Source organism: Panthera uncia (genome assembly GCF_023721935.1).
Source record: "Panthera uncia isolate 11264 chromosome A1 unlocalized genomic scaffold, Puncia_PCG_1.0 HiC_scaffold_17, whole genome shotgun sequence".
Lineage (NCBI taxonomy): Eukaryota > Metazoa > Chordata > Mammalia > Carnivora > Felidae > Panthera > Panthera uncia.
Genome location: NW_026057577.1, coordinates 109901459 through 109928402, shown reverse-complemented (window position 1 = coordinate 109928402; position 26944 = coordinate 109901459). Strand labels below are relative to the sequence as shown.

At 47.8% G+C, this 26944-nt stretch overlaps 2 protein-coding genes across 2 annotated transcripts in view; one reads left to right on the top strand and one right to left on the bottom strand.

Moving 5' to 3' along the window:
• Positions 1 to 641: 641 nt before the first annotated feature.
• Positions 642 to 10459, top strand: LOC125935275 (platelet-derived growth factor receptor-like protein). The gene is made up of 6 exons (XM_049648907.1): positions 642 to 699; positions 6305 to 6635; positions 7406 to 7557; positions 7806 to 8099; positions 8554 to 8693; positions 10219 to 10459. The coding sequence occupies exons 1-6, from the start codon at positions 642 to 644 to the stop codon at positions 10432 to 10434; spliced, it is 1191 nt and encodes a 396-aa protein (XP_049504864.1). The 3' UTR covers positions 10435 to 10459.
• The window catches only part of CCDC69 (coiled-coil domain containing 69), a 33771-nt gene continuing 16840 nt past the window's right edge, over positions 10014 to 26944 (bottom strand). Inside the window, exons 4-9 of the mRNA XM_049647973.1 lie at positions 26431 to 26518; positions 16422 to 16495; positions 15334 to 15435; positions 14744 to 14863; positions 13722 to 13819; positions 10014 to 12973 (exon numbers count right to left, since the gene is read on the bottom strand). Of these exons, the coding sequence (XP_049503930.1) occupies positions 12796 to 12973; positions 13722 to 13819; positions 14744 to 14863; positions 15334 to 15435; positions 16422 to 16495; positions 26431 to 26518 (660 nt within the window). The 3' untranslated portion in view covers positions 10014 to 12795. The remainder of the gene's footprint in view (positions 12974 to 13721; positions 13820 to 14743; positions 14864 to 15333; positions 15436 to 16421; positions 16496 to 26430; positions 26519 to 26944) is intronic.

The following is a 26944-nucleotide window of genomic DNA, read 5'->3' as shown; positions in this document are numbered from 1 at the left end:
GGACACTGAAATTTGACTTTTATATCATTTTCATGTATCGCCAAATATGGATTTTCAGCCATTTAAAAATGAGAAGTGCCTACTTTGGCTGCGTGCACACTTGAAACTGGGACTCGTGAAGGGTTCCATACGTATATTGTTTTCAATGTGAAGCCATTCTTTGCTCAGGGCTGTGGAGAAGTGGGCTGCAGCCCACGGCTTTGGTCCTGCCAGCCCCTGCTTTAGGTCTGGTTCAGGCCTCACCCCCTCCTTGCCACACTCACCTGCTGTGTCCTCAAGTAGTCCTGTCCTTCAGGCCCTGTCATGACCCTTCTGTGACCTTCAGCGGCCCCTCCGGCTGCCTCCCAGCTCTCCCCGTCTGCCCTTGAGGACACTCCCCTCCTGGCTGCACAATTGTTTTTTTCCTGAGCAGGGCTCTGAATAGCTCCATTCACCTGGGCGGGGGGAACCCAGAGAAAGGAATTTTGTTTGGAGTCCTAGAGAAGCCAGGACTTTGATTTACCATTGAAATCAGTCCCCCTCACTTCTCCCCCCCGCCGCCCCCATCCCTCGTCCCTGGCCACTTCCCTGCTCACACAGCCCCAGCAGTCCCTCTCCTGCAGTCTCTGTGCCACATCACCTTGGCTCTAGTTCTCTGCACAATGGTCTCCCGAGCCTGCTGCTGGCTGTCCTGGTGCCTGCTCATCTGTGTCATTTCAGGTATGGACATCAATCTCGAATCTTTTTATTCCCCGGGGGTCCTGAGAACCCCCTCCTTGTCTCTGCCTTTCCCAGGAGTACCCTGTTCACAGCATGGTGGGGACGGGGACAGTGAGCACTGGAACCCCTAAGCTCAGCTTATCCATGGACTGTCTGTGCCGTCTCGGCAGGGTCTCCTCTCTGAGCTCAGCTCCCCCATCTGCACAATGACAAGGATGGACTGCGTGATCTTGCAAACCCCTTCCACACCCCTGTGTGTTACATGACCTAAGGTATGGGAAACAATCTGCACAGCTCCCGGGTGCCCGCTACTTTTCAGCTCAGATCGTTGTCATCCCCTCCAGGTCCCAAGATGAGACTTGACATCTTCACGACTTTTCCTGGGTGACTTGTTGGCTTGGCAAACCCAGAAGCTGCAAAGCTAAGGATGTCTAGATGGCTCCCAGAGAGCCACTTCCCCCACAGCCCAGCGGTGCTCATGCTGGGAGGTGGAGCCTCTCCTGAGGAAGATGTGTTTGCAGCACCCTCCCGGAGGTCCTTTGGGGCCCCGATTCTGCCAGCACAGCCCCAGCGGGGGGGGGGGGGCACTCTAACCCAGCCCATGGTTGGATTTCAACTCCAGATCATCCAGATCAAATAGGATGCCAGACACAGAACCCAGAGATACCTCCAGCCGGCTGCTCTAACGACAGCCTATCAATGAGAGCGATCAGAGAACCAGCAGGTACCCCACACCCTCTCTTATCCTGCCCTCTGATTGGCTTGCTTCTGCTTCCTGGAAGGACTCTATCTATGGAAGTCTGGCTTTGAAAGCCTTGGCTTTACATTTGCATTTGAAAAAGTTTACTATTTGTGGTAGGCAGAAAAACAGCCTCCGGAGAGGTCTCCGTCCTTATCCCCAGAACCTTACAAGGCAAAGAGGCATTAAGGCTGGAAATGGAATCAAGGTTGCGAATCAATTGACCTTAACATAGGGAAGTGGTCCTGATTAGCCATTCATTCAGGTGGCCCAATGTAATCCCAAGGGGCACCTGGGTGGCTCAGTCGGTTAAGTGGTTAAGCGTCCGACTTCGGCTCAGGTCTCGATCTCTCAGTTCGTGAGTTCGAGCCCCGCGTCGGGCTCTGTGCTGACAGCTCAGAGCCTGGAGCCTGCTTCACGTTCTGTGTCTCCCCTCTCTCTCTGCCCCTTCTCTGCTCATGCTGTGTCTCTCTCTGTCTCAAAAATAAATAAACATTAAAAAATTTAAAAAAAAAAAAGCCTCCTTGAAAGTACAGGAGGGACTCAGAGGAAGAGGCAGGGCCACGCTGCTGGCCTTCCACGCTGGCTCGAGGAAGATTCCATCCAATAGTGCTGGCTTTGAAGATGGATAAATGGGGCCATAAGCCAAGGAATCTGGGCAGCCTCTAGAAGCCAGAAAAGGCAAGGAAACAGATTTTCTAAGAGTCTGCAGGATTGCATCCTGCAGACACCTTGATTTTAGCCAGCGAGACCCACTTTAGACTTCTGACCTTCAGAATCGTAAGACGATAGATAAATTGATGGGTTTTTAAAAAAATGTTTATTTATTTTTGAGAGAGAGAGAGATCAAGCTAGGAGGAGAGAGACAGACAGACAGACAGACAGAGGATCCGAAGTGGGTTCTGTGCTGACAGCAGACCGCCTGATGCAGGGCTCGAACTCACAAACCATGAGATCATGATCTGAGCTGAAGTCTGAGGCTTAACCAACTGAGGCCACCCAGTCTGAGGCCACCCAGGTGCCCCTAAATTTGTGCTGTTTTAAACTACTAAGTCTGTGGTAATTTGTTACAGGGACAATAGGAAATGATACACTATTCTTGACAACAGCAATTTATTGAGCTTCTGTTATAAGCCAGGCACTGCACTCAGTGTTTCACATATATTATCTCATTTAATATGATAACAGTCCTGCAAGGCGGTGTTTTTGTTCCCATTTCCTAAATGAAGAAAATGGGGCTCAGAGAAATTATATGACTTGGCCAAGGTCACACAGCTAGCTTGTAGTAGAGCAAAGATTCAAAGCCTAGCTCTAAACCTCTGGCTCTAAAGTCCATCTTCTATGAACTCACCCAGGCTCCCCACCCCTTGTCTGGAGTGGCCTAGATAACTCTTTAGAGAATCTTTGTTTTAGATGCCAGACTGCAGTGTTCTAGGTCACCTCATTAATATACTGAGCCTAGCTGTTCTCTCTGAGGCTTAGTTTCTCAACCTGTAAAAAGGGGATGATAATGCTTGCTGGGGACACTTTTTGGGCTATAGCAAGGATTAAACCAGACAGTGACTTGGAAAAATTGTCTGTGAACTAAGTGCTCTCCCGTGTAAGAAATTCAGAATAAACCTACTGCCAAACTAGCACAACTTCCCCAAACCATTGCAGTACTCTATCCCTCCAGGGCCAGGCAAGGCCCCCAGGATAGATGTCCCCACCAGGGAGACCTTTTACATCGTTGTGAAATAATAGAAAATAAATATATTGATCTCCGCCCCTAGTTCCTGGCACAGGGCTCCTAAAACCTTTGCAATTTCCTAAGTGGTAAGAACACTAGGAACATGTTTTGTTCTAATATTTGCCCTTGACCCTGGTCCCTGACACAGAGTTCCTAAATCTCTTCCTAAATCTGGGTGATAGGAGTGGCTTTTGTTCTAATGAGGTGACTGCCGGTGGACTCCTGGAGAGCTTCAGGGAGGGGGCTGGACACCAGAAAGATCTAGCCATGAATAGAAGCTTGGAACTTTCAGGGCCACCTCGCATCCCCCAGAAGGGGGAGAGAGAGGGTCTGGAAACTGAGGTGATGATGGATCGTGCCTCTGTGATGGAGCCTCCATAAAAACCCCCAAAGGGTGGGGTTTGGAGAGCCTCCGGGTTGCCGAACACGTGGAGGTTCTGGGAGACTGGTGCGCTGGGAGGGGCCATGGAAGCTCCACGCCTCCTCCCGCACCCCTTGGCCTATGAACCCCTTCCACCTGGATGTTCATCTCTACCCTTTGTCATCCCCTTGTATAAGAAACCAGTAAACATAAGTGTTCCCTGAGTTCTGTGAACCATTGTAGCAAATTATCAAACCCCCAAGGGGGTCGTGGGCACCCTGACTTATAGCTGGTCGGTCAGAAGCACGAGTGACAACCTGGGACTCGAGATTGGCATCTGAAGTGGGGGAAAGGGCAGTCTTGGGGACCTTAAGCTGGGGGGTCTGATGCTCTTTCCAGGCAAATAGTGTTAGACCTGACTTAAGTTGTGCAATACCCAGATGGTGTCTCGGAGAACTGCTTGGTGTGGAAACCCCCTCCCCCAATCTGGTGTCAGAAGTCTTGTGAGTGTGGTAGTCGTGTGAGCGTAAATGACACACACACAAGAGATGTGTAGTTTTTTCTTAACAGTTGTGAAAAACAGAGGACTCAGGTTTAAACGTGGTGGTTTGGTTTCTTTCTTTATCTTGTCTTGCTTTTACCCTTTGGTACCTGTGTGTGTTGATGATGGTGGTTTGGGGCCATTAAAAAAAAAAAGACAATCGCTAAACTCCATTGGGATCTTCTCTGTTGCTGCTGTCCAAACATTATATCCACCGCTTGCCCCTGTCCCCTGCTCCCCCATGATGGATGGGGTAGCCTGAGGCTTTTGGAACTGGTAAAATAACCCATCATGTGTGAGGTTTTTTTAAGTTTATTTATTTATTTTGAGAGAAAGAGAGAGAGAGAGAGAGAGAGAGCACGAGTGGGTAAGTAGACTCTGAACTGTCAGCACAGAGCCTGACGCGGGGCTCAAACTCACAAACTGTGGGATCATGACCTGAGCGGAAATCAAGAGTTGGACGCTTACCGGGCTGAGCCGCCCAGGCGCCCCTGACCGTGATGGTTTAAGAAGAGGTGTGTGATGTGTGTCAGACTGGAAGCAAGAAGACCGGTTGGGTTCCTACATCAGCAGACTAGATGAGGTCTGACCAGGATTTGGACGGGGTGGTGACAGCAGTGGGCACGACGAGAGATTGTGTCTGGGAACTATCAGGACGGAGAGTAAAGAGCCTCAGAACTTGGTACGAATTGCACAGCCCTCTCTGTGTGAAGAGACGGTTGGGCGCTGGGGTAGTAGGCAGGCACAGGAAATGACTGCTTCCTCTTCCACAGGGAAGAAAAGTTAGGTCAGTGGTAAGAGCTGAAGATAGTGGGTCTGAAAGGTCTTTTTAGCAGGGACAGCCATTCAGCCCTAAGATATGCTGCCGGGGGTGCCTGGGTGGCTCAGTCGGTCAAGCATTCGTTTGATTTCAGCTCAGGTCATGGTCTCGCAGTGTGTGAGTTCGCGCCCCGCGTCGGACTCTGTACTGACAGCTCAGAGCCTGGAATCTGCTTCAGATTCTGTGTCTCCCCCTCTCTCTGCCCCTCCCCTGCTCATGCTCTGTCTCTCTCTGTCTCTCAATAATAAATAAATGTTAAGGGGGAGTGGGAGGGAGGGGAAAGTGGGTGATGGGCATTGAGGAGGGCACCTGTTGGGATGAGCACTGGGTGCTGTATGGAAACCAATTTGACAATAAATTTCATATTAAAAATTTTTTTTAAAAAAAGATATGCTGCCGGTGAAGCTACCATGGGTTCTGGAGCCAGACTGACCTGGGTCAGAGTTACAGGTCTCCCACTCCTTGGCACAGTACTGGGGGAAAGTGAGCTTCTGTGAGCCCCAAAGTCCTCATCTGTAAAATGAGAATAATACTTTGCATTCATTAAGAGGATGAAATAAAAAATATATATATAGACAGGGACAGGTACGATCCCAGAAACACTGCAGGCACCATCAGTGGTAGCTCTGGAGTGGCCTACATAACTCCCTAGGGAAACTTTGTTTTTAGATGCCAGACTGCATTTATTTATTTATTATTTAATAGTGCTAAATACCGAGCTCCTCATCACTAGACATACCTAAGTGCGGATTAAGTGACCTTTTTTGGAGCATGCTCTAGAAGGGTTTGAAATATTGGTGGCCACTTAGATAAGAAAGTGTGTGAGTTCCTCTCCATGGCCCCCCCACCCCCCGCAGTTCCATTTCGAAGGAACTCATTCTAAGGAAGCAATCTGATCAAAGGTGTGTAAGATGATTATTGCAGAACTATTTTGGCTGAGAATGCAGAAAACCCCAAATGCCCAGCAATGAAGAAATGAATCATCATACATCCCTACCATGAAATACCAAGCAAATTGTTTGGAATATTTTAGTATACATGTTTATTGACATGGAGTGATAATCACAACATATTACTAAGTGAAAATGTAGGTTATTAAAAATATGTGTTATCCTGTTCCATTTTATTTTTTGACCATTTCTTCAAAATATGTGCATTAAAAATGGAAAATTGGAAAAATATGCTTTAAATACTCATGGTGGTTATCTCTGGATCGTAAGTTTTGGGGCAAATTTAACCCCTTTTCTCAGGTTTGTCTGTATTTTATCATAGAGTGAGGATTATCTTTGTAGTAGTAATAAGCATAAAGGGTAACAGAGCTCTGAGGTTCTATCAACTGCTGGGGTGAGGAGAGGACCCCATTTGCGATGAACAGTGAAAGCTGGTGACCCCAAACCCATCCTGTCTCTCCACAGCTGAAGTCCAGGAGCATGGCAGAACTCCCAAGGCTCAGAAAAAGAGAGGCTTCAAAGCAGCCAGCCCTGGAGAGGTGAAGCCCCCAGGAGCCCCAGGTGGGAAAAAACCCGAAGCAGACCTCAGCCAGAAGACCCTGCAGATGGAGGCTGCAGCCCCAAGCCTCCCAGCCTCCTCCATTCTGACACTGGTGTTAGGGAGGGGCCGCTTCCAGAAGGTGGGGAACTCTCTTAGCCTGCGGGCTGGGGATCCCCTGGAGCTTCACTGCCGGGGGAAGGTGGTCCACTGGAGGGTGCCTGTATACCTGGAAGAGGAGGGCAAGGCACGCCTGAGGTATGCAATGGAGTAGCTCCTCTGACTACAGGCATCTGAAAGAAACAGTGAGATGGGCTCACGAGACCCACCAGTTGCGGAGCGGTTTAACAGAATGAGAGCCATGGCTTCCCACAATCCGGGATGTCAGTTCTGGGGGCAGCAAATGGTGCCTGCAGGGAGAAAGGTGGCAGTAGTACGGGGGACAGGCTGTCTGACCTATCTGTGCCGGAATGTTGGGCTGAGACGCCCTTATGTCAGGGATGCCATCATAGGGGAGGCAGAAATGAAGGCAGAGTTGACCCCACCAGCATCGCTCACCCCAGGTCCAGAAGCAAATCAGGCAGAGGCTGGGACATAAAAGGTTCAGGAGATTTGTCCACCTTTTCTCAATTCAGCCTCTTAGGGTGAGATTTCCTGGAACCCTGCCTCCTTTAGGGGGTAGAGTCGCTTAGAGGGCATTTACTGGCCTGAAGAGCGAGACACAGGGAAGGAGCCAAGGACAACAAAGGAGTTTGGGGGATGCCGTTTGCGATGCCATTTGCGATGCAAGGACAAGGTCTGTGAGGGGTAGATGGACCAATCAGAAGATGTGCATGAGGCCAGAGAGACAGGCGAGCGATCGGCAAACCCTTACAGCCTAAGTGGGGAAGGGAGAAGACTGAGTGGGCCATGTGATGAAAGCTGGGGAGGGGGACTCTCAGACGACTCCACGCTGCTCGCTAGGTGTCCCAGGCCATCCCCGTCTCCTGCCTGCCTCACCCTGGCCCAGCCCCACACCTGTCTTTCAGAATCAAGCACTTCAGCCGTCACAGCCAGCTGCAGCTGGTCAACTCCACGGGCGCGGACACGGGGGAATACAGCTGCTGGGCTCAGCACTGCCAGGATGGCGAGGGCGCAGAAGGCGAGGCCCGCCAGGGAAAAACCTTCATCTTCTTCACAGGTGCCCCGGAGTCAGGTCTCCAAGAACGTCAGTCAAAATGACAAAGCTGGAACTAGCAGGCTGGTCTTCAGCTGTCAGTCTTAGAAGCCCTTACCAGAGAGGAAAAAGCACCCCAGGGCAGGAATGGGCAGGGAAAGAGGGATTTTAAGTCCCCGAGACAGACCTCATGTTCATGGGCGGTGGTAGAGCGTCAGGAAACAACGAATCTGTGCCAAGCTCATTCGTCTCTCTCCCTCCTTCCTTCCCAGACCCAGAGGAGCTCTTTGTCCCCACCGAGGATTATTATAAGGTGGTGCAGTTGCACAGCCATCAACCAGTCCTGCTTCCCTGCCAGGTGACCAACCCTCTGGCCCACGTGACACTGCATCGGGAGTTCCCCCCGGAGGAAGTCCCAGTGGATGGGATAGACATCTCCTTTGACGTGAAGAAGGGCTTCACCATCCACCGGCCCCGAGCTTCCTTGGCTGGAGCCCTCTTCTGCTTGGCCAGCCTGGGCGGCTTGAGACAAATTTCTACCAAGTACATGCTGATCTACATCAAGTGTGCGTGGGCCTAGGGCTGGGGTGGGTGGGGCGAGGGAGGATATGGGGAGAGATACCTCTTAGGGACTTCAGATTTGAGTTCTGTGGATCACGGAACGCTGACCAACCAACCAGCTTTCAACAACACCCCACGTAGTCAACCATCTTGTCCAGACAGGCAGCCAGTCAGCCAGCCATTGGTTGACACTGCATCAGTGCAGGCTTTCTGTCCATCCACTCATTCTCAATCATGTCACACTATCCCATCCATCCATCTGCCCTCAAGCCAACCATTCCATTCATCCATCCTCCATTAGATCACCGGTTCCATCATCTACCCATCCCCTGTCAATTCAAGCACCCCAACCATTCCCCTCTGGGACCTTACTCATTCCACCCATTCATTTCATTCAATGGTTCCAACAATCAGTTCAACATGTTTGTTCCCATTTCTCTCCCATCTTCTCCATGGCAGACCCGTCATCCTCCCCCAAACCCACCATCCAAGCTTCAGCAACATCAGTCCAACTGGGAGAGAACTTCAGTGTGACCTGCACGGCTCTGGGTGAGCCAGACATTGCTGTGGACTTTATCTGGGAATATCCAGGGCAGAAGGTAAGCCGAGGGTAAGAGGAGGCTGTGTGTGTGTGTGCGTGCGCTGACGGTGTGTGGGGCAGGAGCATGGGGGTGAGGAATTAGGAGGAGGGTCAGGAGCGATCATGACAGAGTGGAACCACTGCTTGACTGAGATTCAGAGGAACCTGACACTGCTTCTCTGCGTGACCTTGGGCAAGTCACTTCCCTTTCCTGGGCCACAGTTTCCTCATTTGTTAAATAGAGCTACTTCTCAGGCTACCGTATAAAATTCGTTCCTTTGTTAATTTATCCAACAATTATGGAGCACCCACCACAGGCCAGACACTGTGCTAAGTGCTGAGACCACAAGGATGAGGCGAAAAGAGATATGGCTTCTGCTGTCTGCAAGCTTACAGTGGCAAATGAACACGGTCATCAAGAGAATACTAAGTGCTACCCTGAGGATACGACAGGACGGATGTGATAGCACCTTAAGATAGAGTCAAGGAGTCTTCTCTGAGGTGACGTTTGAGTTGAGACCAGACTGGCCCAAATCTCATGAGAACAGAGCCGAGGCAAGTGCTCAGTCCCTGTGGCCAGTGTGTGTATAATAAGAGATGAACAAAATACATTAGCAACTGTCTCCTGGGCATCTGCCGTGGGCCAGACCTTCCTAAGGGGTTGTTGGAGAGGTGATAGTGATGTTCCTTCCTCTCAGAGAACTTAGCCCCACAGCCTGCAAACATCTGGAGAGCACCTGGGTCAAAGAGCAGATCCACCAGCACTGAAAACTTCAGGAATTCTTAAAAAGCCTTCCTGGAAGAGTGGGATTTGACATGAGCCTCGGAGGGTGGGCTGAACCCAGCAAAGACAAGGTGAAGGTGAGCTCCCCAGAGGCCTTAGGAGGGAACGAATGGGGGATAATCCTCCCATTTGTCAAAAATGGAAACTGAGACCCAGCAAGCGGTAAAGAACACACTCATGGTTGGGAGACATGGCTTTGCTGTGCTAGCATTTCCCCAAACATGTTCCTTGGAATGGTAGCATACCAGAAAGTCCAGCCCCAACCTCCCAAAAAAGTGCTTTTAGGAAAACACTTCCTCTAATAACCATCGCCTGCCTCGGAGATTCAAAACTCACATGCACATGTGACAGACTCAGTGGCCGGAGTCTCCCCAGTTTAATTTTACTTGACTCAGTGTTTCTCAAACAATTTTCATAATAGAACCCCACCTCCCCTTCTCTGGGGAGGCAGCACCCATTAACAACCCCACAAAACCAGAGTGCCGCAAAACCCACACCACGGGGTGCTGCTCCCAGCCAAGTCACTTCCTGTATCTCCTTGAGTAGGAGAGGAGACCCCAGCTTCTCCCCAGGGACTTGAGAAGCCCACATTTCCCACAAAGAACCTGGCCTTTCAGGTGTTCTGATATATGTGTGTGACCTTGGGCGAGTCACTGTCCCTTTCCCTGAAGGGACACAGTACCTCTTACTTGCCTGCTGGTGCCTAAGTCAGAGACGACACCTGGGGTAGCTGATGGACAGTTATGTTTTGTCCCTGCAGCTGGGCCGACCCCCCTACGTCAGCGAGTGGGCCAGTGTCGTTCGCCAAGAGGGCCAGGTACAGCAGGAGGCAGGGAGTACCCTGCATGTGGAAGAGGCCCGGGCTGGGGACTCTGGCATCTACACCTGCAGAGCTACCAACCTTCAGGGCACGGGGACTGCCACCACCCACGTCCGTGTAACCAGAAGCTCTCATGTGTCCCCTGCCCCTTCCTAGCTCTGTCCCTGGCTGCAGGCATCCTGGTGTGGAGCAGCGGGCAGAAACAGGGGTAGGTAACTGTGTGAACCTTGGTGTTGTTATGCCAAGCCGTTGTCCCCTGCAGAGCAGAAAGAGCCTTTTGCACTGACCCCTGAGACTCTGCCCACCCATGACCTCTTCTAATGGCCAGCCATCACTCCAACATCGGGCCCCACTCCAAGGCTGGGCAAAGCTAGGGCCAGTGGGGTACCAGAAGTCCAGGAGGGAGTACAGAGTCACTGATGAGTCACCCAAGCCCAGACCATACTCCTCAATGATTCCTGCCACTGGCAAATGTCCTCAGAGAGGAGCTACCTCCTCCCTGTTCCAGGAAAACACTGGGGCCAGATAAACACAATACCATTGTTTCCACGGCTTGTCTGCCCCAGTGTGAGGCCATGACCGCGGTTTATCTCCTTGCATCCACCATAGGTTACTTGAGGGAAACCCTGCTCCCCATGACTTGCCCCTTCTCCAGCCCAGCCCCTCTCAATTAAAACCATGCTCTCTAAAGTGCATTCTGCAGCCTGAAGTGCTTAGGCTGGGGTAGAAAATTGGTCACAGGAGTTTAGAAAATGCTGGACACTGCTTCCTTCTTGGAAATTTGTAGTGCACATTACCATATTAAAGGTTCTGAGAAGTCCTGCACTTTGCAGATCTGTTTAACTAGACTGAATCTAGAGTTTCTCAAATTACTTGGCCATCGATTCTTTTCTTGGTCATGCCTATTAATGTGCAATGAATGAGTGTATCCCAGACAAGCTTTGGGAAAAGTTGCATGAAGAACTATGTGTGCACTTCTCTCCAGAGCTGTTCCCAAGGCTCCCAGATAGATAACTTGTTTTCCTATGGCTGGAGAAACAGCTCATCACTCCTCTAGCCCTACTAGGGGAGAAATGGAGAAACAGTCGCATCTGAACTCCCAGAACTACACATGGCTAAAGACCAGACCATATCTAGGGGAATAAAGAAGGCAGTCTGGGATCTGGGATGATGGAGGAAACCTCCGTTCTACTGGATTGTCTTTTCTTACTTGCTGGCCTGGGGCCTGGGGCTATTGCTGAGGGATCTCAGGCAAGGCCCTCTGGCTCCTGTGATCTGTTTGCTCTGCTGCTGAAGAGGGATAAAAACCGGCTTCAAGGATCTTAGGCAGATGAGAGGAGGGAAGTGTAGCTGAGAGCACTGAGTTAAAATGCTCTGTGCAGGGGAGGGGTTATCATGATGGCATCCAGATGACCTGAAGCTTCCTGAGAAGAACAGTAAACCCACAGACGGTCTGGGCTGGACAGGCATGCTGAGGTTGGTTACTCTAGCTGCCCTTCTGCATGGATGGGGAAGCTGAGGGCCACATTCCGGGGTCCTGGCGCCTGGCATTAGGGGTGGTAGAAGGAGTCAAGATAGGGAGGAGTAAGAGAGGGACCGGAAGTGAGTGGGGCAGGTAGAGGTCAGAGGAGAAAGACTAAGTCGCACATCTGATCCTTCCGGAGCCTGGGGAGAAAAACAAGCACAACACACGAAGAGCTGGATGACAGAGGAGGTCCTAGTCCTTGTTTTGGGGGCCCCACTCTCCACTTTGGTTTCCTTGTCAGTATAGGGATGAGGTCCCAGCTCTGTGTGTACCCGGGTGTCACTGAGACTGAGGGACCAGGAGGGCTGAGGAGTTGCTCTGGCTTAACCCCTGGGCTGAGCAAGACTCCGGGACCGGGAGCAGTCGCCTGCCCCACACCATACCCAGCCCCAGCCCCAAGGGCCTGCAGTGACCCCCTTACCAGCAGCCTGCCTTTCCCTGTTGATTCCCAGGGTGTGGGCCACTTCCTTTCTGGTCCCCCAGCCCCTGGTCTGAGCCTCGCACCATCCTAGAATGGGGCACTGTAGTGACTCAAGTATCATTCGCTGGGTTCCCCTGGCTGTTTTAGAGGAGAGGTAACCTGAGGCTGAGGGAGGGCCCGACCAGAGGTGGGAACATCTCGGGGAGGGGGGGAGCTGACAAGTCAGGACCAGTGGGTTGTCACTTCTTCGTCAGATGGCCTCAGTGGCACTGGCTGCCCCTGGGAAAAGCTCGGGACTTCCCTGATTTGGACGGAGAGAACTGGGAGGGATGGAAGGACTCCTCTTTGCTTGTTTCCTGGGCCAACTCAGGGGAAGGTGCTTCTAGGGCCTCAAAGCCCGGTGGGTGATCCTGCACGGCCCAAGCCCTCAGGGCTCCCTGGGCTCGTACCCTGGCTGCCCATCTCGCTCCTGCCCTCCGCCCCTCCTGGGCATGGAACGAGAGGCCCCCGCTGTCTTCTCTGGTAAATCCTCAAGAGGGCGCTGTGACCACAGGCGTCCTGGCCCTGCGTCCTAGCTGGCGAGGAAGGAGACCTCGGTGGGGGTGACGGAGGCCAGAGGGAAGGCGGGGGAGGCATCGGCCCCGAGGACCCGGTACAGCAGCTCCTCCTTCTCCTGCTGGAGCTGTCGCCGCAACTGGCACTCCTTCTCCAGGGCCTCGCGGGCGAGAAGCAGGTCCTCCGAGAGCTGCCTGTGGATGGAGATGGGCCGACGTCGCCAGGGGGAAGCAGCCCGACAGCGGCCGCACAGACCAACCCATTCCTCTGGGAGGCCTTCCTCGGATGGGCCGCCAGCCCGCTCCAGGGCCCCCACCGCCCTGTCGTCCTGTCGTCTGCCTGTGTGCAGGAGGCCATTCATTTGATTGGCTGACAGTGGAGCCCGGCCCTCCCAGGCAGACAGCTCCAGGTTCAGATCCGCCCCACTAGTTTAGCTGTGTAACCTTGGACAAGTTATTTACTCTTGACAAATTTCAGCGTCCTCATGGGTACAATGGGACTGATCATAGGAGGACCCAGCTCTTCGAGTAATTATGACGATTAGGTGAGACCATATGTAAAGTATTCAACGAATTATGTCTGACCCATGAGGCAGGCTCTCATTTACTAAGCCTTTCGAACGAGTTCATTCATTCATTCATGTACATTCATTCATTCATTAGGTCACCTCAGCTAGAAATTTCCTGTCCCCTCTTCCTGTATTGGGCTTTGCCGTGGAGCCTGCTCAGCCAGGATGGGGACAGATACCAATCAGGGCACTGAGACAGGTTTCTAGGCAGAGCTGGGTCCCTTGGGATTCTTCACTTCCATTTTCTTGACATTCCCCAGAAAGGCCTGGGCCTACCTGCCAATCCATTCCCCAGGCTTCTCAGAGACCCTCCTAAGTAGAGATTTTGGCCAAAAGAGTGGGGGTGGGAGGAGAGGAGGCAGGGAGGCAGCTACCTTGACATAACCATCTGGTTGCGGCCCCGGACATGGAGCTCCTCATTCTCCTGCTGCAGAGTGGTGATTTTTTCCTCCAACATCAGATTTTTCTCTTTCTGCAACACATCAGAAGGAGCTCAGAAAGCCACCCGACTCACATGGCACAGTGTGTTTCGTCACCTCCCTCTTATCTGTGGTCACTGAAAACACCGACTCATTCTGGACTAGATGTTACATTTCGTGAGGCAATGAGATTACTTAAAAAAATGTATGTAACTAAGGAGGGGACACAGGGTTGCCAACTTTCGATTTTGCCACATGAGATGTAGGAAAAGAACACAGCCACTCCCACGTAACATTTCCATCAGTTCATAAAAGAATGGATATTTTTGGTTCTCCCAAAGTCAGAAGGATATAATCTATATAAATAAAATTACATGTGTCTGTTATACTATTCCACAAGCGTGGTTGAACAGAATTCCCAGGGACTCTCTGAGACGGGCCTGATTAGAATGTAGGCTGTGTGGTACACGCGGGTGGGGAGACTCCTTCCAGAGCAACATCATCTCTGTTTGGACTCAGCCCCGGGTTCCCAAGGCCTCCCTTCTCCTGGAGACAAAGCCATCTGTGTGCCCAACGCCCACCACTCCCCAGGCCTGTCCTCGCTCACTCTGGCCTCCTACGTCGGTCCGATTTTTCAGCCTCGGCTTCTTCCCCGGCCCCTGCCTGACAGGGGACATCTGCCAGCCCCTCCTGATTAGCCAGGTTACCTGCCCTGGTGTCACCCAAGCTAGAGAAACATGAATAGTCAAGAAAAGCACGGAGGCCCTATGAGAAGGAGCCACTGCTTGACCCGGACTGGCCACAGACAGGCCACAGCCGTCCCAAGGGCCAGCATGGAAGGCAGGTCAAAGCTGGGGTGGACCAGGCTGGGGCCTCCTCAAACTGCCTTCCCTCCACACACTTTACAGAGGAAATGCCCGGAAAACAGAAGCCCAAGGTGTATCTTCCCAGCAACCCACCCCCTTCCAGTCACACACCACTGTTTCCATGAGGATCAGCCGCTTGTCCAGCTCACGGATACGCTCGTTCTTCATCTCGATGACAAAGTGTAAGCTCTCCAGTTCCTGCTCCCAGAACTGGTTGGGGCTTCCGTAATCCTAGATGGGGACACGAAGTGGTCTCACCAGACCAGCAGGGAGAGAGGGGCAGGGGCTACCTGCCTCTTCCCCATTGTGCCTCCAAATCACTGTTTGCCTCTCACATGCCGCCTACTTCTCTTGGCTCACGGTAAGTGCTTACTACGCGTGATCTCATTCTAGCCTAATGATGCCCTTCGAGGCAGGCCCCACTACCACCCCAGCTGAGGAACCGTAGCGCCGATCGGGTAAGTCACTCATGCTAAGTGGTAGGTCAGCTCTTTGCACCCCATTCCTCCTGAATCCAGAACCTGAGCATTTTACCATCCCCCCTGTGCTCTAAGTCTTTCTTTCCCCGCAGTGACATGAGGACCCTGTTTCTTCCAAGCTCAGGTCTGAGCCCTGGCCTTGAGGAAGGCCTGGCCTTTCCTGCTGCCCAGACCCTGACCTCCCTGGAGATTCAAGAAGGAAAAGTATTCTCTGCCACCCACCTGGATGTGCTTCTTATAGTCTCGGCTCAGAATGGACTCTTCTACCCTCTTCATCTTGGCCTGGAAGACCTCCAGCTGTGAGGACAGTCCATCAATGGTCTCCTGGAAAAGGGAGCGGGAGGGAGATGGTCAAAGCCTGGTTCATAAAGGCTGAAGGTGGACTTCTGTGCTTCCCGGAAAGGGGTCAGTTTAGGATTCTTCCATCTATCTTCACTCTGTCCTACCCAACAATGCAGGCTTGGTTTGCTTCAACCATTGCCTGAAACACGCCAGCCCTATCTCTCATCATAGAGCCTTAATGGCTCCCCATGCCCTTGGGGACAATGTCCCCGTGTTTGAGGCTGGTGCTAGCTTGGCATTCAAAGCCCAACCTACCAGGCTCTGCACTTTCCCAGTCTTCCCTCTTGCTGCTCCTGCGGCCAGGCATCACACCAGTCCTTCTGCCGCTGGGTACATTCCTGCCTCCTACTCTCCCTTGTCAGGAGTTTCCTGCTCCCCAACCTTGCCCATTACCTTCAGGATAGAGCAGGGCTTCGATATGGCCCCCAGGCCCCACAGTTTGGCCCTCGCCTCCTGTCCAACCTCAGCTCCCTCCCACTCATACCCTTCACCCCAGGCATCTTGGACTTCTTTCAGTTCTACACGTACTCCATATTTCCCTCTCCTCTCCAAGTCTTTAAGCACAGTTTTGTTTTGTTTTCTGCCTAGGGCATCCTTGTTTACCCTTCTTCATTTGAAGAATTCCAACCCATCCTTCAGGTTCCAGCTAAGATTTCATCCCTCTGGGAAGTGCCTGACCTGACAAATTGGCTCAGACACCTTCCTTCGTGCTTCCGCCTGCCAGCCCAGTCACACTGTGGTGCCCGGTCCGTGAGGTCTCTAAGATCCTCCAATAGTCCTTAGAAAAACAGGCCAACCCTAATCTCAGAGCGAGTCCTCTTGAGCTGAGAGCCCAGTCGCCACGTGGAGGGGCTGGATACACGGAAGACACTCGTCCCTGTCCCTCACACCTTAAGTGGAGGCCGTGCTGTTTTCCCGCAGGCCCTTCCCTCCCCTGGCAGAGTCTGCCATGGCCCAGCTCTTCTCACCTGCAAGGTTGCCTTGGCCTCCTGGAAGGAGTGGGTGAGGGCTTCCTTCTCCTGCTCGTGTGAGGCCCGGAGGACTGCAGGGAAAGGAGACCTCTGTGAGCTCAGATACCCTATAGCTTTCTGGCAGGCGCCATGAGGGCGGGAGAACCCGCGTGATTAGCAGGGCCCCCCAGGGGCCGGGGGTCTGGGGACGGTCTTATTCAATCTTTGTTTGCTGGGCTTGCAGCTGTGCCAGAAATATAGGAGATATTTAACAAAAGCTCATAGAAATGGAAACAAATTATATCCTCGGAGGAATTGTGAACCCTACCAGATTGTGGGGCCACCCACGCCTCACTGAGGCCAAGACCCCAAAGATCCTGCAGCAACCTTGTTCATTTTGTTCACCACGCCATGGACCGTGCACAGAACCAATGTTTTACAAGCTGGGTTACCCAAACTTTGAAACCGTTAAATCATCACTCATCAAACCACTGGCACAAAACTGCAGTCAGTACCTTTCGTCCGGGGCCGGGAAATCTACCTTGTCCTGATTCTGCTTCTTCACAACTGAGAAACCTTGCAAAGATCACCTCGAATACCTAAAAGTCCCATTGCCTCAACTGTGAAGTGAGTTGTCACTAAGGGATGGCCGAAGGATGGCATGAGAAAAGGACACTCAAGGGCTTTCCCTTGATTGATTCCCCCAAATCAATATAGTTTTATTTATTTATTTATTTATTTATTTATTTATTTAGTGGCATGTGTGTGTGAGCAGTCATGTGAGGAGCAGAGAAAGAGAGGAGAGAGAACACCAAGCAGGCCCGGTGTGGTCAGCAGGAGGTCCGGTGCAGAGCGTGACCTCATGGTTCACGAGATTGTGACCTGAGCTGGTCTCAAGAGTTGGACTTGGTCAGGCTAAGCCACCCAGGTGCCCCAGTATAGTTGTATTTATTATCCCTCCTCCTTTGTAGAACTCCTTATGGAAAATTCTACCCTTGTCTCCGCTGAAAGAAGACAACTGAGAAGTGACCAACCAGTGGGCGGGATGGGAAATAGGACAGAGAGGACAGGGAAAAAAGAGCTTCATACGACCAAAGGCCCAGGTATACATGGGCCTGCATCACAGTGGGCAGTGACACACACACAAAAACAGTGTTCAGTGACATAAACGTGTCAGAGCTGTCAAAATGGAAAAGATCAGCTGTTTGAAACCTACAGGCTAACTTTTTCCAAATCACGGGCCTAATTTGTTAATTTGCCTATTAAGACGGGTTCTGGGGGCGCCTGGGTGGCTCAGTCGGTTAAGCGTCCAACTTTGGCTCAGGTCACGATCTCGCAGTCCGTGAGTTTGAGCCCGGTGTTGGGCTCTGTGCTGATGGCTCAGAGCCTGGAGCCTGCTTCCGATTCTGTGTCTCCCTCTCTCTCTGTCCCTCCCCCATTCATGCTCTGTCGCTCTCTGTCTCAAAAATAAATAAAAAATTAAAAAAAAAAAACAAAAACCTTAAAAAAAAAAGACGGGTTCTGATTCCAGGTAAGATGGAAAATGTAAACTCCATATAGTTTGTCCCACTGAATGTAGCTATGAAACCTAGACAGACTGAATAGAGTAGTTATTTGCAGACTGCGAAAGGTAAATGGTAGCAGGCAGAGGGGGCAAGAAGACCAGAATTCAAAGTACCACGGAACCAACAGTCTGAAACAAGACTCAGAATCGTATGTATTCACATCATTTCAGAATATAATACAAAATTACTCAGCATACGAATCGAAACAGCAAAAGCAGGAAAATCTTAACTTGGCTGAGGAAAGATATTCAGCAGATGTCAACACTGTGATGCTACAGATGTTGGAATTATTAACAGAGACTTTAAGGCACCCGATACAAAAATGCTTCATGATCTGGGCGCCTGGGTGGCTCAGCCGGTTGGTCGTCCGTCTTCAGCTCAGGTATGATCTCGTGGTCCGTGAGTTCAAGCTCCGTGTCAGGCTCTGTGCTGACAGCTCAGAGCCCGGAGCCTGCTTTGGATTCTGTGTCTCCCTCTCTCTTTGCCCCTCCCCCTCTCACACTCTGTCTCTCTCTCACTCTCAAAAATAAATAAACATTAAAAAAAATTTTTTTAATATTAAAAAAATGCTTCATGAAGTAAGGGTGAATACTCTTGAAAAGCATGGAAAGATAGAAAGCCTGAGCAAACACATAGAAGCTATTAAAAAGAACCAAAAGGAAATTTTAGAACTAAAAAATGTGATAAATGAAATTTAAAAATTTCCTGGGTGGGCTCAGTAGCAGAACAGAGATGACATAGGTAAAAGCCAGTGAACTTGAATATAGATCAATAGAGATTATCTAGTCTGAACAACAGAGAGATAAAACGATTGGAAAACAATGAACAAAGCCTCAGGGACCCATAACACAATCCAGAAATGTCTAACATTCGTGCATCAGAGTCTCAGAAAGAGAAGAGAGAGAGCATAGTACACAAACCGTGTTTGAAGAAAGGATGGTTTGAGTGCTTCCCACATGTGGCAAAATGTAAACCTACAGATCGAAGACACTCCCTGGGCCCCAAAGAAAGCAAACTGAAAGTAATCCACACCCAGGCACATCATTTTTGAAAACTAATAACCAAGAAAAAATCTGGAACAGAAGCAGAGAAAAACAGTGCATTACTTAGAGAAAACAACAGGGAGAATGACTGTGGATTTCTTATCAGAAACCTTGGAGAGGAGAAAAAGTAAGAACGTAAATAAGAAATAAAAATGGCTGAAATAGGGGCGCCTGGGTGGCGCAGTCGGTTAAGCGTCCGACTTCAGCCAGGTCACGATCTCGCGGTCCGTGAGTTCGAGCCCCGCGTCAGGCTCTGGGCTGATGGCTCGGAGCCTGGAGCATGTTTCCGATTCTGTGTCTCCCTCTCTCTCTGCCCCTCCCCCGTTCATGCTCTGTCTCTCTCTGTCCCAAAAATAAATAAAAAACGTTGAAAAAAAAATTTTTAAAAATGGCTGAAATAAAAGAACGGTGAATCAAGAATCTGATAGCCAGTGAAAATATCCTCAGGAAAGAAGGTGAAATAAAGACATTCTCAGATGAAAAAATACTAAAATAATTCCTCACCTGCAGACCTTCTAAAAGAATTGCTTAAGGAAATGCTTCAGACAGAAAGCAAATGATACCAGAGGAAAACTGGAAACTTCAGGACTATAGGAAGAGCAACCAGACTGGTAAACGCCTGGGTAATATTCTTCTTCCTCTTCTTCCTTGTGCTCTTTAAACTACTATTGGTGGTAAATCAATGTAAACAGTGTAACATTATCTGATGGGGCATTCAGTGTATGCAGATGTAATACCTAAGACAAACACAACAAAAAGGAGAGAGGATTGGGACTTACGCAATAGTAAACTTTCTGCATTCCACTCGACATGGCAAAATATTAATTCTGGGGGCACCTGGGTGGCTCAGTCGATTAAGCGTTTGACTTCCGCTCAAGTCATGGTCTCATGGTTCGTGGGTTCAAGCCCTGTGTCTGGCTCTGTGCTGACAGCTCAGAGCCTAGAGCCTGCTTTGGATTCTGTCTCCCTCTCTCTGCCCTTCCCCTGCCTGTGCTCTGTCTCTCTGTCTCTCAAAAATAAATAAAAATTAAAAAAATTTTAAAATATTAATTCTAAGTTGTCTCTTAAGTATTTTGTAACTCTTAGAGCAAAGAATTAAAAAAAAAAAGAACTATATAGGAGATATAATTAAAAGACCATAGACAAGTTAAAGTGGAATACTAAAAACATTCGAATAGTCCAAAATAAAGCAGGGAAAGGAAAGTAGAGGATAAAAACAGAACAACCAGAAAACAAATACAAAAATGACAACCTAAATCCAACCATATCAATAACAACACTAAACTAAATAATCTAAACATCCTAAATAAAAGATAGGGATTGTCAGAATGGATCTTAAAAAAAAATACCCCCAACTATGTGCTATTTAAAAGAAACCCACTTTAAATATATGTCATAGGTAGATTAAAAGTAAAAAGGTAGAAAAAGCAATATTAATCAAAGGAAAGTTGCGGTGGCTGTATTCATTTCAGATGAAGTGCACGTAAGAATAAGGAATATTACAGGGATGAGGAAGGTCATTACATAATGATAAAGAGGTCAGTTCTCCAGGAAGGCATAGTAATCCTAACTGTTTATATACATAACAAAGGAGCTTTGAAATATATGAAGCAAAAACTAACAGAACTGAAATGAGCAACAATGACACAATTATAGTTGGAGATTCTATGCTCTTCAGTATTCATTAGAAAAAAGAAGCATAAAATCAGTAACAATATAGAAGAACTGAACACTGTCAACACACTGATTTCATTAATTTATAAACTACAACCTGACAGCAGCAGAATACACATTTATTCAAGTGCACATGAAACATTCACAAGATAGACCATATCCCGAGTCATAAAACAAACCTTAACAAATTATCAAATGAGCAAAATACAAACCATGTTCTCTGACCATAATGAAAACAAACTGGAAATCAGTCACAGAAAGAGAACTATAAATCTCTAAACACTTATGAGTGTTTTGATGAGCCAAAGAGGAAGTCTCAAGGAAAACCAGAAGATATTTTGAATTGAACAAAAATAAAAACACAAAACATCAATCTGTGGGATGCAGATAATTCAGTGCTTGGGGTGGGGGGTGATTTATAGCACTAAAGCCTTATGTTAGAAAAGGAGAAAGATCTCAAATCAACAATCTAAGCTTTTAGTTTAAGACACCATAAAAAGAAGAGCTAAGTATAAAGCAAAAAAAAAAAAAAAAAAAAAAAAAGGAGAAGGAAGGAAATAAACAGAAATCAATGAAATTGAAAATAGGGGGAAGAAATCAATGAACCCAAAAGCTGGTTTCTGGAAAGGATTAATAAAATTGATAAACCTTAAGCAAGACTGACAAAGAAAAAGAGAATACACAACTACCAATATCAAGAAATTAAGAGGGAATACCACCAAAGACACAGAAGATATTTAAAATAATAGTAAGAGACCACTACGAGCAATTCCAGGCATATAAACTCGACAACTTAAATGAAATGTACCAATTCCCGAAAAAACTACAAACTACCAAAATTCACCCAAGGTAAATGCATAACCTGGGCATTCCTATTACTGCTAAAGAATTTTAATTTGTACTTAAATACTTTCTGGATAACAAATGTGTGAGAACAGTTGATTTCATTCACAAATTCTACTGAACATTTAAAAATGATATAATACCAATTCTATATAATTTCTTCCATAAATGGAAGAAAATGGGACATATCTCAACTCATTCTATGAGGCAAGTCATACTTTAAAACTTGAACTGGGCAGATGGTACAGAACAATTGCCCTCATGTACACAGACACAAATATCTTCAGTAAAATATTAGCAAATCAAATTCAGCAACATATAAAAAAGAGTAATAATAGCAGCATGACCAAGTAGGGCTTATGCCAGGAAGGCAAGGCTAGTTCAATATTTGAAACTCAAATCAGGGGCACCTGGGTGGCTCAGCTGGTTAAAGTGTCTGACTCCTGATTTCGGCTCACAGTTGTGAGATTGAGATTCTCTCTCTCTCTCTCTCTCTCTCTCTCTCTCTCTCTGCCCCTCCCCCCACTCACATGTGTGTGCACTCTTAGAAGGAAGGAAGGAAGGAAGGAAGGAAGGAAGGAAGGAAGGAAGAAAGAGAGAGAGAGAGAGAGAAAGAAGGAAAGAAAGAAAGAAAGAAAGAAAGGAAAGAAAGAAAAGAAAGAAACTCAAATCAATGTAATCCACCATATTAACAGTCCAAAGAAGAAAAATCACACCATTATAGGGGTCATAGATCTAAATGTAAAATGTAAAACCATACAAATTTTGGAAGACAACATAGAAGATCTTTGTTACCTGGGGTTTGGCATAGAATTTTTAGGATACAACACCAAAAGCATAATCAATACAAGAAAAAAAAATTGGAATTTATCAAAATTAAAAGCTTTGCTTTGTAACATACATTGTTAAGAAAATGAAAAAAACAAAACAAAACAAAACAAAACAGGGGCACCTGGGTGGCTCAGTCGGTAAGGCATCCAACTTCGGCTCAGGTCATGATCTCACAGTTCATGAGTTCAAGCCCCGCATTGGACTCTGTGCTGACAGCTCAGAGCTTGGAGCCTGCTTCAGATTCTGTGTCTCCCTCTCTCTGCCCCTCCCCTGCTCACATTCTGTCTTGCTCTCTTTCTCAAAAACAAATAATAAAAACATTAAAAATAAATAAAAAATAAAATAAAGAAAACTTCAAGAAATACACAGATTATTAAAAAACAAAAACACCACTTGTTTCTCCCAGTTATCTGTATACCACACCCCAAACAAATAGAATCCTGTATTTCCCCTCCCACTATGCTTTTGTTCATTCATTTAATACACATGTATGTACCACCTTATATAAGCCAAGTGATTTAGAAATAACTAAGAAAGAATTCTGACTGATGGTAAGAATTCAAGATAGGCAGTCCCTTCTCCTCTGGGGTTTTTACAACAGTAACATTTTCTTATCAACCTATCTATTATGCTAAAAAATAGTATCAAAGCAATGCACAGACAGCAAAGCTGCTTTCCCACAATAGCATCATGAGGTGGGGAAGGTACACTGTAGAGATACGGAAAATGAACTGAGATTCAAGGTAGATTCTAGAGATGTAGAAACTGAACTGAAGTTGAGTGACAGGCCCAGTATCACACAGCACATTAGAATTAAAACATAACTCTTCAAATTCCCAGGGTGAGGGCTTCAATTCCATTTCAAAACATTTTGTGCTAATGTTGCAATATGTTTCAAGAATCTTAAAAGTGTTCAGACCTCTGTTCTAGTTATTCCATTTCTGGGACTCTAAGGACATAACATGAAATGTCTGCACAGATTTATGCAAAAGACTTTCGGTGCAGTGTTACTTACAGTAGTTAAAATCTAGATGTCTAGACTCATGGGAAATAAGGAAAACCATGTATGCAGTGGTCTAACCTTTATAAACGTTTAAATTTTTTTTTTCAACGTTTTTTATTTATTTTTGGGACAGAGAGAGACAGAGCATGAACGGGGGAGGGGCAAAGAGAGAGGGATACACAGAATCAGAAACAGGCTCCAGGCTCCGAGCCATCAGCCCAGAGCCCGACGCGGGGCTCGAACTCACGGACCGCGAGATCATGACCTGGCTGAAGTCGGACGCTTAACCGACTGTGCCACCCAGGTGCCCCAAACCTTTATAAACGTTTAGAAGCAGCATGATTATTTGGAAACATGTTGGAAACAATGTCAAATGGAAAGAACAGGATCTTAACATTTTACATACAAAATAATCCTAACTGTATTTTTTAATTAAATTTTTTTAATGTTTTATTTATTTTTGAGACAGAGAGCATGAGCAGAGCAGGGGCAGAGAAAGACAGAGACACAGAATCCAAAGCAGGCTCAAGGCTCTGAGCTGTCAGCACAGAGACCAATGTGGAGCTCAAACCCACAAACTGAGATCATGACCTGAGCTGAAGTCGGACGCTTAACTGACTGAGCCACCCAGGCACCCCAATATCAGTGCATAGTCTGATGCAGGGCTTGAAGTCACAAATGGTGAGACCATGACCTCAGCCGAGGTCAAGACTCAGAGGCTTAACCCACTGCGCCACCCAGGCGCCCCCTAACTGTATTTTAAAAGAGAGTTCTGGGGAAAGATCATGCAAATACTGATGAATAAAAGAAACACCAGTATAGCATTTTCTAGGTCTGTTTCAATAGCGTCAAAAATACACGCAACCTTCGCCAAAGAAGATACACAAGTGGTCAAAAAGCACATGTAAAGATGCTCAGCAAAACTAGGCATTAGGGAAATGCAAATCAAAACCGCAATGAGATACCACTCCACGCCTCACTAGGACAGCAATAATAACAACAGCAACAACAATGGAAAATAGCAAGTGTTGGCGAGGATGTGGTGCAATTGGAACCCTCGGGCACTGCTGGTGGGAATGCAAAGTGGTGCAGCTGCTGTGGAAAACAGGTTGGCGGTTTCTCAAAAAGTTAAGCATAGATGTGCGTATGACCCAGCAATTCTACTTCTGGACAGATGTACACCCAGGGAAACTGAAAGCAGGTGTACAAGCAGGTGCGTCTGCTAGTGGCACAATGCACAGTGGCCAAAGGGCGTCCAACCAATGAATGGATAACAAAATGTGGTGTGTCCAGGCCAATGATAATAGAATATTATTCAGCCATAAAAAGGAAGGGAGTAGCTTTTAAAATGGAAGGGGAAAAAAGAACTGTAGTGCAAATGTAATGTGCACCATGGATGCACCCGGAGACATTATGCTGGGTGAAGAAAGCCAGACATGGGGGTCACGGATGGTATGATTCCATTTATTGAGCATCCAGAATGGACAAAACCCATGACCGGAGAGTGGATCAGTGGCTGCCAGTGACTGGATCAGGGGCTAGGAGGTTGGGGAGGTGCAGGGAGTGACTGCTTGGTGGGTATGAGATTTACTTTTAGGGTAACGGGATGGAACGGGATGGGGTGATGGTTGCTGGGCACTGTGAAGGTACTAAGTGTCACTAATGGTAAGTCTTGTATGTATTTTACCCATATATATATATATATATATGGGTATATATATATATATGGGTGTGCGTATAGATACAGATATAGATATAGATATAGATATAGATATAGATATATACTTTGCCACACCAACTCTACCAGAATGTTTTTTGAAAGATAAAATCATGAATGTGGCAAAGATTTTACAAAACAGAGTTCACTGTGTAAGTATCATTGCTATTATAAACAGTGGCAAAAGTTTGAAATTACCTAAATGCCTAACCAATGGGGCTCAGTAAATGAATAAGGGTACGCATTGGAATGCTGTGCAGTTGCTAAAACTTATATTACAGAAGTTTAATGACAAGATGTTAATACCATTCAAACAGAAAAATCAATTTATCTCCTCCCCCCAATGTATATGTGTGTGTATAGAAGAATATCCCAGGTGTATACAAACACACACACACACACACACACACACACACACACACAGAGTGAAAAGGATCTATATTAAAGGGGTAACAGTGACTAGTGACTGGTTCTGGGTAGAATTGTACACAATTTTAATTTTTGCAATAATAAAATAAGTACTAATTATTATTTGCTAAGTATCTTATGAAATATCAGGCACTGTTCTAAATTTTACCTATCCATCTATCTAACAAATCATTTAATTCTCATAAACACCCTAGGAATGAGATTAACTAAATTCTTCAAGGTTGCACAGCCAGTAAGAGGGGAAGCAGGGATTCAAACCCAGGGACTGTGGCTGCAGAGCCTGAGATCTTAACCACTATGCTATAAGATCGTATTGTTTAGTCCATAGATTCTAAATTTTCTATCATTGTTACATCACATATAAAAGGAAAGAAAGCTATTTGAAAAAAATAACTAACCATATAAATAACCTAACCATAAAATTTAAGAGCTGTCATCGTTGTAGGGAAGGAATATGGATATTTAAAAATTCTCCTATTTGTCTAGATTTTTCAAATTTCCTTTAAGGAATATGAATTGCTTTTAAAATTTTAAGGGAAAAAACGTCTCAACTAAGGTTAAACAAAGCATGGTGTCAGAGTTTTAAAGCCTTTCCTGAAAGGACAAGTCCAAGGATACTGAAGACTCCAGTGCGGAGGCAGCCAACTGCTTGTGGACCAGAGGCAGGAGGGGACAGCCAGAGGTAGGAGAAAAGGACCAGAGGCAGGAGGGAGGGGCCAGTGAGAGAAGGGAGGGGCCATAGCAGGAGGGAGGGGCCATAGCAGGAGGGAGGGGCCATAGGCAGGAGGGAGGGGCTACAGGTGGGGGGAGGGGCTAGAGGCAGGAGGGAGGAGGCAGTGGGAGACCACCTGTGAACTCGGTGAGGTGAGGGCCCAAGAAGGACCCTTCTACATCTATGCTAGTGAAGCATTTCCATCCTTACCTTGCAGTGCCTCCTCATGCTCTGCCTCCAGGGCTCTTTGCTGTTCATCTAGTTTCTCTCGAAGCTCCAGCTCCCTCTCCTTCTCTACCTGGGGACAGAAAGTGGTAAGCAGTGTGAGATTGAGCAGGTTCAGCACAGCCTCGCTTATCCACTCCCGGAACCCTGGAGCTTTGCAGAGGCTGGTGATCAGAGTCCCACCCTGTCGTCTACGTGATGGGGACAATCTGAGTTCAGAGAGGGCACAAGGCCTCCAAGACACAGCAGATGTGGCTGACTTTGCTTCTTTAGGGCTTAGAAGGGGGCTCCTAGAGAACCGTCTAGGTGGAAGGCAAGTAGGGGTCTTCCAACCCTGATGCCCGCTCCAGGCAGGAAGTCTTTCTACTGCATCAGAGTGTTTCCTGACCTTTCATTGCATATAATGTACATAACATGCAAGCAGTTACAAATATTTATTCAAAAGATAAAGGACTCCCTTCTTGGTAATGGAGTAAGAGATACTTACAACAACAAAATC